This window comes from Rhea americana, unplaced genomic scaffold (genome assembly GCF_003343005.1).
Source record: "Rhea americana isolate MKP2758 unplaced genomic scaffold, rheAme1 scaffold_140, whole genome shotgun sequence".
Taxonomy (NCBI): domain Eukaryota; kingdom Metazoa; phylum Chordata; class Aves; order Rheiformes; family Rheidae; genus Rhea; species Rhea americana.
Genome location: NW_028185484.1, coordinates 1,327,564 through 1,340,767, shown reverse-complemented (window position 1 = coordinate 1,340,767; position 13,204 = coordinate 1,327,564). Strand labels below are relative to the sequence as shown.

General features: G+C 46.1%; 1 protein-coding gene across 2 annotated transcripts in view; it reads right to left on the bottom strand.

The window, feature by feature from the left end:
- The window catches only part of ADGRB1 (adhesion G protein-coupled receptor B1), a 201,995-nt gene that overhangs the window by 75,765 nt on the left and 113,026 nt on the right, over positions 1-13,204 (bottom strand). For both annotated transcript variants that reach the window (XM_085298728.1, XM_085298729.1), the window contains exon 17: positions 12,832-12,970. In XM_085298728.1, the coding sequence (XP_085154854.1) occupies positions 12,832-12,970 (139 nt within the window). The remainder of the gene's footprint in view (positions 1-12,831; positions 12,971-13,204) is intronic.

The window sequence follows — 13,204 nt, the reverse complement described above, 5'->3', positions numbered from 1 at the left end:
TATAATTTGCCCAGTCAAACAGGCAATTTCATGTAATTACAGCACACCGAAATCACCCAGAGAGACATCTTAACGTGCCACAATTTATAAACAATTGCTAACTCTTCACCTTATATTGAGACACAACATAGCAATCTGCGTTMAGTAAACAGCTTTGATGACGCTCTCAAGGCTGAGGAGTGGTCACGTAGCTGTTCATTAATAAGAATTGTCAGGAGGATTTCCTTCTGGCTAGCTGAGAATTACAGGAGTTGAAAGGAGGAACAGAGTGTTCATTCTCTACCTGCCGGTTGCCAACAYGACAATCAGCTCCGTACCTGTCTCTGAACCACCAGACTGTAATCCTAGGGTCTCCACGTGTAGTTTTGACATCAAGGAAAGCTAGAYTGGGGCTGCATTAATTCCTAGGACCATTCTTCTCTTCCCCAGCTATCTGTTCCCAAACATTTTCAGTTAATAGCCCACTGTCATTGCTTAAAATACATTATGTGCTAGCACCCCTCCCCACTTTTCCCATGACATTTTGCCTGGCAGAACTATTGAAATCACTGTTCAATATGAGCCTGCCAAATAGCTGTGAGTCACTTTGTATCCCTGCGTAAACCATGTTTTGCGAACCGCTGTGCCAGAGTGCTGAACACAGGGATTGCAAGCGAGGAACGATGGGGCCTATTCCCCGCTTGCCCACAGGTCAATTTTATACGTGTGGCTCTGTCTTTTAGGCCAATCTTTTCAAAGCCCACTGAACCCATCTACTTTAAATTGAAAACACTGGTCTTAAATTCTCTGGGGCTTACTTTGACCCCTTGGAAATGGAATAGAATAATACCAATAGAATAATACCACTTTCTCTCTCTTCCAGAGCTTAATTCAGCTTAGATCTCTTGATATTTGTAAATGCTTTAGGGGATTCCTAGGGCTATATCAGGACAATCAAGCACTAGTAYCACATTCTCTGTTGTGCAATATTAAAATGTGGAAGTAGAGAGGGGTGAGTTTTTGGCTTAACTGTTTGTTAGCTGGCCAGCTGGAATATATATTTTTTTTATATCCTTGCTTTTACATATACTGTAAGAATTTYTGTTCCAGTCTTTCCCTTTAAAGCATATTTTACAGAGAAAATAGAACCATTTTCCAAAACAAAGCTGATAATAATCAAAATGTCCTATCCCTCTCTGGGTATGCTCTCTTTTCTTCAGATATGGCTGAGGCCAAAGTGGACCTTAATCAACAGCATTGTTAACAGCATTGTTACATGTCCTGTGATTAGTGGCAAAGCTCCATCTTGCTATGTCTATTCTAGAAAATAAAATTGTTCAGAACCCATTCTGTGGCCCTGAGATGAAGTGATACGATATAGCCAATGTTCATACAAATTCACAGTTCAATACAAAGTGCTCTTGTCCTGCCTAGTGGAACATCCACGGATCACATCATTCCCTGGACCATACCTGAGCATAACTAGCACAAGTTAAGACAGAGCCGGAGCATTATAAAAATTAAACACTGTAGATAACCACAGGACATGCAGGACACTGCACATATAACAGTACAGATACATGCTGTGAGTCTAACTACATTAAAAATGAGCTTCCTTTAGCATTTCTTAGTACGTGGGACTGTCCCTTCTCTCTACTACACAGGATGACCAAGTCAAAGCAGGTAATTAATTGGCATGCCAGTGCTTGTGCTAACCATCTTGGCTTGGTTTCATAATGCGTGCCCTCAGCTTTACTAACTTGATAGCAGCGGCGCTCAGCATTTTGCAGCACAATGTGGTAAGACTTCTACAAAATTAAAAAAAAAAAAGCCATGGCAGACTAGGAATGGAAAATGAGGGGGGAATCCAGACTGTGTTTATCCTGATTTAAGCAGTGACTTGGTTCCATGCCAGGTGACAGCATTTCACCAAATTATTCCAAAACAGCTCGCTGTTTGTTTTACTCTGTTGAGTGTTGTGTTGGTGAGCAACGCCAGACCGACGCTCTCCCTACAGACAGGGTAACACTTTCCCTGTATCTGTGCATCCTGCCCTTGAGAAAGACCAGATCGAGGAGTGAGGGAACATCTGAGACCATGCAGAAGCATGACATCTGGAGGAAGACTTCTGCCAAAGATGCTCATATCACTCTACTGCCTAGTACTATGGAGAACAAATGCCTGCATTCCCTTTCCCCTAGCAGCACCCTTGCCCACTGAAGACTAGCCCTTAAGAAAAACCTCCATCCAAAGCATGAGCAATGAACACTTGCACAAAGCCTGCACAAGYCATCCCTAAAACAGCTCTTAAATCCTCCCTTAGTTCATTCCTTTAATTAATGCACATAGCTGTTAATTCCCTTCCTCTAGGACCCAGGAGAAGCTTCTCCTCTGTCGCAGTTCATAGAATCATAGAATCAGTAAGGTCGGAAGGGACCTCTGGAGATCATCTAGTCCAACCTYCCYGCTCAGCAGGGTCACCTAGAGCATGTTAGAAAACACYGAAGTTCAAATATTGAAGACCTCTGCACTGGTCATGGCTTTTGACCCAGACTAAACTCGAACCAAAAACCTTAAAGCTTATGTCTCCAGCTGATTATCAGTCCACCAAGGCTTTCAGGGCCTCATTGGCTAGAGTTCGCCTCTGAAAAAGAAATCTAGAGATTACGCCATTTAACAGATGATCTTATCAGTGGGCGTCCCCCAAATGCTGTATGCTGTTATGATGATAATGACAGCTTTATTCTAGCTGCAAACTGAAGTGCCCATGTGATCAGGCATGTTTCTGCCCACCCAGCACAGCACACGGAATTGTACAGGCACAGTTGATTACTAGGGAACCTTGGTCTTGTTTTTCTCTATAGGAGACAGTGATCTCAAAGTGGCATTAAAGGAATAAGAGTCCGGCCCTGACACTCATCTTATTCACAGCTGAGAGACTGAGAAGTAAAACTGTAACAGTCCCTAGATTTACAAGACTACCACATTGACACAAATAAGATTAAAATTGGTCCCGGTAATAGGATATTCCCCGTCTAGGGGATGATTGACATGATTGTCATATTTGAAGGAGGAAAAAGAACATTCTGTCACGAAAAATTAGAGCATTTCCTTGCTTATGGGAGATGAGCAGAGTAATTTTGCTTTCATGGACTTATTGAATATATTCTATAAATCCTTCCGGTTAGTAGGKCTAGCTTCTGAGCAGTCAGCTTCACATGTAGTTAGTTTTGACTTAATACTAGCATGTACCATATCATGTTAGCTTCCTGCTTAGACAGCCCAGACTTTTAAAGAGAAGTCTGGGGCTCATATASTCATAATTACAAATCTGACATTTGTTTTCCATGTGCATTGTCCATTTTTGCTTAAAAATGCCATTACTATCAAAATCTTGCCCGTGCATTTGTCCACTCGGCTATTTATAGACAGTGAAAGTATTAAGAGTACAACTGTTTCAGAAACTAATTCAATTTTGTTTTAAACGAGTAGACATTTGCTGCTAAAAAAATAATAATGACTTAATTTCCATGTCTCACTGCATGGTAAYTCAAGGGCAACCTAAGCCCTTGAACCTAAACCCTTTAGGCAGGGTACAACAGGACTCAGTGGTGAAGTGGCCTGCCAAAATTACCTAAAAGGCTTTTCCAGGCTTAAGTACTAAAGAGAGAGATGAGAGCAGAACGATACTAGAAAGCCAGGCAGAACACTCTACAGATCAGCTGGCTCCCTTTTCTTTAGGGCTTGAAATACAGCCTGGTTATTCTCTGAAGTGTTTTGAAAAGGCAAATAATCTCGTTTAGCACTGACATGTTAACTCCCTCCCCAATGAGCCTATGAAACCAGCCTTCATCACCCACTTGTTACCATTTTCAAATGAGCACCTTTGTGCTATCTCCCACGCTGTCCTCTGCCTTGGGAGAAGTTCCCCTAAAACATCCAGAAAGTTATCTCATGCTCTTTCTTCAAGCCTCCTCTTTAAAACCCTGCTGGTTGCAATGCCTACAAAAAAATCCTGGCAATGGCAGATGTGCCCTGACTTACTGCAGCTTGTGATGACTAATGCCCTCACGTTGTTTACATGTGCTCCTACACCAGCCTATATCTATGTATTGTCTTCTCTCCTGTGCTTTAACTGGAAGCTATTTTGGGCTGGGCTGTTTTTTTGGCCTGATCAGCACTGAGTAGGCTGACGAAGTCCTGTTCCACAGTTAAGACTCCCAGGTGACACCGTGGTCCAAATAACTTATAATAAAAATAAAATCAGATTGACAGTTATAGCTGGATACTGGAGGCAGGCAAGCTGGACTGTCCTTTCGTTGGTCCTGGCCCCCTAGCCTAARGATCCTTGTGACTTCAAATGTGTCCTAATCCATAAAGGCTTCCCCATCAGCCTTCATCCTGTTCTGCTCCTCAGTAATGTGTTTAGGCCAAACCTCTGCCATACTGATGTCCTTTATTTAGCAAGATGCAGACATAAAGGTGATCTAGAATACAGAATTACGGATAACAGGGTGGGAAGAGATATGAAGAGCTCTTCTCACCCATTCGCCTGCCTCAAAGTTATACAAACCATTCCCAGCCTGCTCTACAAAGCCTCCACTGATGGAGGCTCTCAGTGCTTAACTATCCCTGCAGCTGGAATGTTTTCCCTTGTGTCTAAATTAAATCTCTCTCACTGCAATTTAAATCCAATCCCCAGCAGACATAGAAAGCCGATTGCTCCCTTCCTTTCCTCAGCTACCTTCTACCCATTTGAAGATTATTATCCTCYTTCCCCTCAGTCTTTTACCCTTGAGAAACAACTCCAACCCTCTTGCAGAGTTCACCTCCATTCTCCACTAGTGTGGAGATATCATGCCAAACGTCTACAGCACACAGTCCCCTCCCGCACACATAAATACATGCACATTCTCACGCTCACATCAGCCTGTGCCTACATTGTACCCACYATCCTGCTTTAACACAGAGAAGAGCCTCTCAGAGGGGCACCGCTCACTCCCTTCTTTCACATTTCTGGCCTTGGATGCTCTTGAGCAAGTGTCAAATCCGCATATTCTGTCTGAGTCTGAAAGCTCTTTTCCAAGCACTTAGGAAACTGGAAAGGGGAACGGGGAAGACTCTGGTGCCCTGGCTTAAATCCACACCTCCTTTAACAGAGCAATAAGCCATAGCAGGGCAACAGGGCAGCTGTCACACTTGCTAAGCTACCCTCATGGCAGCAAGGCATTACACACTGCAAACTCAAAATAAGCATCAAGACCCTTAGCAAACCCTGGACACACAGTTTCCCAGCTGCACATAATAAGTCTTTAATTTCAGCAGAGGCTGAAGACCAGAGACTARCCTCAGCACTGGTATTACTCCCAGGATCACCTGGTTAATGTCAGTGCTGGTTTTGCCCTTGCACCAAAGGGTGAATGTGGCTCACCATTACTCATGCTGAAGTAGTGAATCCCACAATGTTTTAAGCTCCCAGCACTTGATCCTGTTTCTCTCCCACGTTCCCCTCAAATAAAGAGATACAGAGTGATGCAGCATTTGCCTGCAGAAGAGTCACTGCCAGTGCTGTGCAGATTTCTCTGGCTTTCGCTCACACGGGAGAGCTGCAGACCTGAGGTATGGCAATTCGCACCTCCTGAAGTTTCATCGTTGAGTTAAAGACCTGAAGGAATCCACAACATTCCAGAGGAAACTCGGCAGAGAAAGCTCTCAGCTGTGAATATCTACCAAGATACCCGCTGGATCTACAGACAGCTGAATCTGCAGGCAGCCGCTAAGGAAGTGGGACGCTGCGCTGACTGCTTATTATGCTGAGCTAAATCTTTCTATTATTACCTTGTGTGCTACCTGTCCTCGTTTGATGTATTCAACTGTTGTCTCTCCTAGAAGCACAGCACTGAAAGGGGTTTCCTATCACTCCATTCTCCGATTCCTTAACTACGTTCGTTCTTCGCACACCAATCAGTTGCTTTCCTAATGGGATTTTCTCTTAGTTAACTGTGCACAGCGTACAGCATGGTGGAATGTCAATCTCCAACTCACATCTCTCTCTTTAATAACAAAGCCAGCATTGCTCCACTCCTGTAGTGCATGGTCTTTTAGTATCCCTCTTCTTCTGTAAACTCAATATARATCATCTGTAAACTGACTCCAGGTTCTCTCAAAATACAGACYAGGTTTAGCCCAGATTCAGTCAGCTCATTGCTATTAAACATCTCTCAAACCTGGCTTGAAATCCAGAACCATTAGAAGTATATCCCCTACTTTGGATTCAGTTTTCCATGTAGATTTAAAAAGAAAAGGGGAAAAAAAAGAGAGAAGAAACTATCAGAGCAGTCAGTGAGCACATTCCAGTAAAAATCAACAACATAAAGTAAATTTGTGCTTCTCTCAACCAAGTGCTCAAATCACTTTGAATTAGCAAATACCAAGGCAACACATACTGACAGACTTCAAGTCAGCAACGACAAAGCATTTAACAGAGCAGGTGATTTCCAGTGAAGTGACACTGTAAGATCACAATTCAGCCCCTCTGTTAAGAGGCCAAATTTGAAAAGCAATGCAATTCTTTTAAGTAGAACTAAATTGTGGGTTGACCTGTTTAGCCATCCAAGGGCATCTGCTGTCCCTTTCTTCCTCCTAATCATATCATAGGTGAGAGCAGGAAGGGAAAACTATCTGCCCAGCTGGGTACTTACTGCATCCACTCCATGCTAACAGTGCCTACCAAGACACWGGGTTTAGCAAAAGGAGCATCCCCACTGAGCAGGGGAAAGACCAGCAGGAAGCCTGTGATTTGCAGAATCACAGCCRGCTCCTAAGGGCTGCCACAGACCCAGGGGGAAGGCATGCCTGAGCGAACACRGCAGTTGCTCCTGCTGTGGAGCAGGAGGTGGGCAAACCTCAGAAATCTCAGGCAATACTCACATCATAGCCCTCCTGAGACTCAGCACAAAGCTCTCTTGACAACAGGAGAAATCTAGCTGGAGTCTCCCTTTCTCATTCTCATTTCTCTCTTTCTGTATCAGAGGATCTAGAGGTAGCAATATGAATCCTCACGAAATTTTAGGAGATTTCCAGTCCTAGGACTCCACTGCAGGAGACACAATCACTTCCTGAGAGATACTCTGCACACAGCAGCATCCCTGAGAGAATAGGGTGATTGCAAGAAGAGGTGCCAAATACACAAATGCAGGAGGCTTGCACAAAATTTGCAACTCAAAATCCCAAATGTTTGCAGCTCAGCAGTGTTCACCCTGGCATGGCTCCTGCTCACTGAACAAGCGGAGGTGCCTAATGCTCTGCTAGGGAAATGACAGCACTCGGCCCTGCCTGTAGAACCCTTCTGGCTCAGAGCAGCATACAAACACAGATGAMCACAGCCTGGGATGTCACCTGGAAGGGTGCTGCAGCTGCGGAAACGGAAGCAGAAAGCAATGAAGTGATTAGCCCAAGGTCAAACAGAGTTTAATTTACAGGAACAGGAACAGCTCTCAGCCCTGTGGTTTAGCCAACACACCCAGATGCACTGGTCTAATAAAATGTTCATTAGAGCCTCTGTGGAAGCCGRCAGTGCTTTGAGGCCTTAAGTATTAAAACCAGAAAAAAATGAGGACTTCTCTGTAGCAGAAAAGTCCAACTTTGATTCAAAGAGTTAAAGTTTCAGGAGACACTGAATTTTTGTTAATGAAAACTGCAAACAATTGTAAACTTGAGAACTGACTGTTGTCAARGTATGCAAAATGCTTCATTCTTATCCAAAATCCAAACTTTATGAGATAAATGATTGTAGAATATAAAAGCTAAATGCTAATYTCCAAACAAAGTGCTTCAGTCTTATCTAAGTGAATCACTGCTATCATTTTCCGTCAGAAATGTTGTCAGAACTGCTAAATTCTTACAAAACATTTTGATTCAATAAAATCAACATTTTCCAGCAGAAAAAGCATTCTGCTGGAAAACTTGGATCCACTCAATCTGTGACTGAGGCTCTACAAACAGATTCTGGGACCTTAAAATAGCCCATCTTGCATCTGTGTGCTTTCCCTGAAGTAGAAAGAACTCCAAAAACATAGGATAGTCTTTATATAAGGAAGATCTCCAAGACACAGTAAGATCACATCAAACCTGAGTGTTGATCCCCTTCCTGTAGCCTATTTAGAGCAGCCATTCCAAACTAGTCAAGATGTAAACTGAAAGTCTACTATTCGTGCTTTGTTATTTCCCCAGGGTAAAAAGGATTTTTTCTTCTCTGCTGCACAGACAATGTTTAGATGTTTTCAGGAAGAAAAGTAAATGTTGTGAGTTGAGAGAGGAGCTGAGAACACGTTATCCCTTTAGGTAGGAAGCATATCAATACAGACAGGTGCCTCGTATTCACGCAAACGTGGAGCTAACGATGGACAAAGGCCCTTCTTTTTGCACTGCAGCAACCTGGGATATCTTAGGGTACAGGTCGCTCACTCCTTCCACTCATCTACATTGTCAGCATGCTCCTCTAGTTTGGTCTGCTGCTTGCGAACAATGTATCCCACAAAAATACACAGGTGCTGCAAAGTCCTTTTAGCAAATTGTTTGCATGTTAGTAAATGCAGTCCTCTGGGGAAGATATTCCAAAAATTCAGTATGGATAAAGCAAACWCAGTAGCCGTACAAGTTCTGGCCAGCAAGGCTTTCAATCTTCCCTAGCACTAGAAATAAGAGCAGAGCTCGGAGTCCCTAGTCTGATCAGCTTTTCCTCTGTGAATGAGGCTCGAAAGGAGGGGAGAAGAGGGCAGAAAGTCCCTATGTGTACAGMATTACTACACTCCTCAGTGCAATACAAATTAAGCTTTAAAGCTTAGTAGACTTTATAGAGGCCAATCATGAGCTAGTAGGCAGAAGAGACAGCATGAGCCAAACTCAAACAAGACAACCAAACAGTGAAAGGCTCCCCCGCAAATCCTCAGGCTCCAGCTATCTTTCCTCACCATCTCTAAGAAATTGCCAGGACTGCCAAGAAATATTTTTAAAATATCATCACAAGACACTTAATCAGACTAACCACAGTTTGCAAAGTTAGAGTCCAAATGCAYGGCTGTGCAATTTCCTTTTGTCCTTATCCTCTTCTCTCCCCTTACTACTAGTACTATCATGCAGGTGTAGTATAGAGCATGTCAGTACCGTTGTGCTACTATGCTAGGTACTGTATAACACCTGAATGAAAAGAGAGCCTCTTCCTCTAAAGCCTTATCTGTCTTCCTTCACTAAAGGGTCTTTGGTCTTCAATGATATTCAAATATCATTCCTGCTGAAGCAGAGCGAGAGACTAAGAATGGCTTGGCTGACTAGTAGAAACGGCAGTATCTAAGGGAATTCGGACACAGAGAAAAAGCAGGGCCAAGCCCAAACTCCCGATTTTGTGCTGGATCTGAACAGYGCCATCATCACTTAGGGAATGCCTGTTTCCAAAACTGATTCCAAACATAGCACTTTCATGAGTGGCAGCCTCTAGTTCCTCTGAAGTCAATAGAAAACTGTTCCTTTGCTTCTACGGGCGCAACATCAAGGGCTCAGCCTGGGAAACTCTGTCCTATGCACAGATGTCAAGTCCTTGGCAAGTATGAATCAGCCGCCTGGGCAGCAATGACCCACACATCTCCCACAAGCCCTTTCAGGTCCATTTCACTGCAAAGAAGCTGTGCCTATACCAGGGTTACATATATTTCAAACTGCCAGGGCCAAAGACTCCAGAAGAGAGATTTCTAGCAATAAATAACATTAATGACACAAGCAGACAGAGCTTCCTGTCCTGAGAGCTCCAAAGGCACATGAAAAACTACACTATAAATGTCACCGCCGCAGACACCAACACTGATGAGAAGCCACCTCTGGGGAAGGCAGGCAGCACAGGCTTCCTTACAATGACACTCGGTCAGGAAACCGAGGCTGGCACCAAAAGGACCTGGGTGAGAAATGCTACTCAGCACCACAAACCCTTGGCTGTACTTAGGGGCAAACTCAGGAAGTAGCCAGGCCCCAGCTTTCCTCCCACCTTGGCCACAGGACTTGCTCTTATGTTCATGAGTAGCCTCTAGGCTGGGAAAATGAGTTCTGAAATCGCAACCCGAACAGCAATCGGCGGAGTCGGAAGGAGAAAGGAGGAGGTGATTTTAGACCTAAACCTGAAGGACTAGCTGAGATGTTAGTTGCAGATATCATAAAACATGCCTGGGGGATATAAGCTGCATTCTCCTGCAGCCAAGTCCACTCTCAAATGTGAAAATACTTGCACTGATCATAAAAGGCTTACATCAACACAGCTTTACCAGGTAAGACTTTAAACACCTAAAGCTGAGGAGTAGTAGTATGTAGYCACATAAAATTAACCTTTTCTTTTTCTAATTGCTTAGTTAAATAACATCACGCACTGTTTGAACATAAAGACTTAGGCCTTCTTTACAGAAACTTCTGCTTTAATCAAGCCAAAGACTCCCTTCTCTCTTCCCACAGTGCCTGGCCCTCTATCCACCTTTAGAAGAAAATCAGCCGTGGGCCTTCACCAAGAGTTCATCTGCACACCTGGGATAGCTCATTTCAGGCTTTCCCTTGGAAGTATTTCTGCAGCAGAATTCAGAATTTGTTTTTGCCAGCTCTGCAATCCCCCTAAACTTCAGTGGGACAGGGTCACCCGCCACGATACATGTGAAATACAGAGTACCCTCGTGCGGGACAACGTTCACTCATCAATCATGCTTTCACAACTTCTGGAGTCAAAAGGCTAAGTTGCTATAGCTGGGGCTAAAAGGCCAAACCTCCCTGCCGGCAGCTGAAGCAGCCTTGCCTCCTCCGCAGGCTCGCGGTGCACGCACTGAGCTGCGGGTTACGTGCACGCTGTAGAGAGACAGGCGATGGGCCCTGGCTGGCGGAGGTGAGCTCAGCCTGGTACATCAACAGAGGCACCTCAAGAAGACTGGGAACCCCTCCAATAAAACACTGTCCCAGCTGGGTGTCTGCAGTTTTCATACAGAGTTTCATACAGATCCCAGACAGCCTGGTGGGAACACAGAGGAACAACGAAGCCTGGAAGAAAAGGTGAGGCAGGGATGTCCCTGCCAACTTAGCCATCTCCTTCCGGGTCCTTTCAAAAAGGGGACCTGCTCCCTGTCCTACTCTCAAGCTTCCTTCAGTCACCGCAGGTCTGGCGAGATCAAAAGCATGGTGCCTCTCTCCAGAGGACCCCGAGAGCTGCTCTACCAGGCGCTCGCTGCCACCCGACAGCCTGTTTCAAAGTGGTTTTAGTGGCTGGGCCTGTACGGGGCCTAGGCAAACACAACCAACGCTGTATCTTTAAAACCACTTCAGTGCAGATGTTGTTTCCATGGTAACTAGTGGACCAAATACATTAGTGTTTCTAATAATAAACCAAACCTTCATCTTGGAAAAATGTGATCCCCCCCCCCTTTACCACCCTCACCCTTCTTTCTTCCTTTCCCCTCCCCTTTTGCTGAATTAAGCCAGCGTTTAACAAGCAAGGCATAATTAGTAAATAATTGKATGGGCCCAGTAACTCCCAGTGCCCAGGCAGATGGAGAAGAAGAGATGGAGAGAAGCGGAGGGAGGGCATTCGCTACACAAACCCGGGAACTGTCCAGAAAGGAATGAACTATTAAAAAAAAAAAAAAATCCAAACCAAACGGAAAGATAAAAGAGACGAGCCTACGAAGACCCTTTCGACTGCCCTGGCATCAACTTCGGTGCCCTGGCACCCACTCCACACTCCCGAGTCAAAGTGTAGCTCCACAGCGATAATTTCTAGGAATCGTTCACTTTTCCAGCAGCTCCGTCCGAGAAACAGCACCTACTTTTTTTTTTTTTTTTTTTTTGCACAGAGCAGCACAAAACTTCACAGGGGCCCTTCCGACTCTTCCCGGCCTTTCGCACGCCAGCTGAGACCCCCCCTAAAAGCACCGTGCGCTTCCTCGCCCACCAGCCACCAAGAACTATCTGAGAGGTGGAAARACGGAGGAGCTGCAGGACCACGGTGGCACGGAGAGCGGGGAAGCGGGAGCTTTTCACAAGTAAGACACGTGCAAAGATTCAGGGCAGGCAGCCACAAGAGTTAACACGCCGGACTGTGTTAGTCCCACCAACACCACCACTACTACAACCTTCACCACCACCACCACCACCACCACCACCACCACCACCACCACCGCTTTTTACCGGCATTCATATTCAAATCCACAGTGCAGGGAAGGAGCAATGGGAGGAACGGGGGTGTGCACCAAGCCAACAAGAGGATCATTGCAGCAGCAACAGCAACCCCAACATATCCCACAGCCCCTGCTCCACCTCGAGCTGCAGCTGAGGTCTAGGTGCGGGGGGGAAAGGAAGGGCAGCAGCGAGGGGGGGGCCGAGGTTTGGCGGGGAGCGAAAAAGGCACAGGGAAAGGGGTGTGTGTGGGGGGGGGGTCCAAACGCCTGCCGGGAAGCGATCCAGATTTTACGGTCCCGGTGACATTTCAATGCAGCAGGGTTCTTCGCCGGGGTTTGTTTTTAGGTCAAAGCGTTTCCCAAGCGCCCGGGGGCCGCCGCTCCGGCCGTGGACTGGGTATTTCTAGGCTGTCAGACCGCTCCACGCACGCACAGGTACACACGCGCGGACCCGCAGCGATGCCCACCGCCCCACACACATGCACCAACCAGCTGGCACTGGCAACTGCTCGCCATCTAAATGTCACACGCCGAAAAGCTGCTCCGTTCCGGCTTCTTCCTTCCTCTGCTCCAGTCTTTATTTTTTTTTTTCCCTCCTAATTTCCTCCTTTCTCGGCGTTTTTTTTTTTTTTCGCACGTTATTGGCAGGACTTACCATGTCTGAACTGAGCTGGGCTAAGATGGCGAAGGTGGAGAGCCTGTCACAGAGGCATTTAGTTCGGAAGGAGTCGAGCGGGACCGTTCGGCAGCCGCGCCAGGACCAGGCACCGAGCTGGGAGGAGGAGGCGGAGGATCTGTTAAAGCGAAGGGGTGGCAAAGCGCAGAGAGGAGAGGGAAGAGGGGGAGAGAGGGGGAGAGCGGGAGAGCGTGAGCGAAGGCAGCGAGGAGAAGAAAATTCATCGCCCGCGCGGGAGGGCCCCAGCCCGCCCGGAGCATCGTCTCCCCCCCGCCACGTCCCGCGTCCTCCCCCTCCCCACGCGCACGCTGCAAACCACCCCCTCGACGCTGCCCCACGTACACACACACAC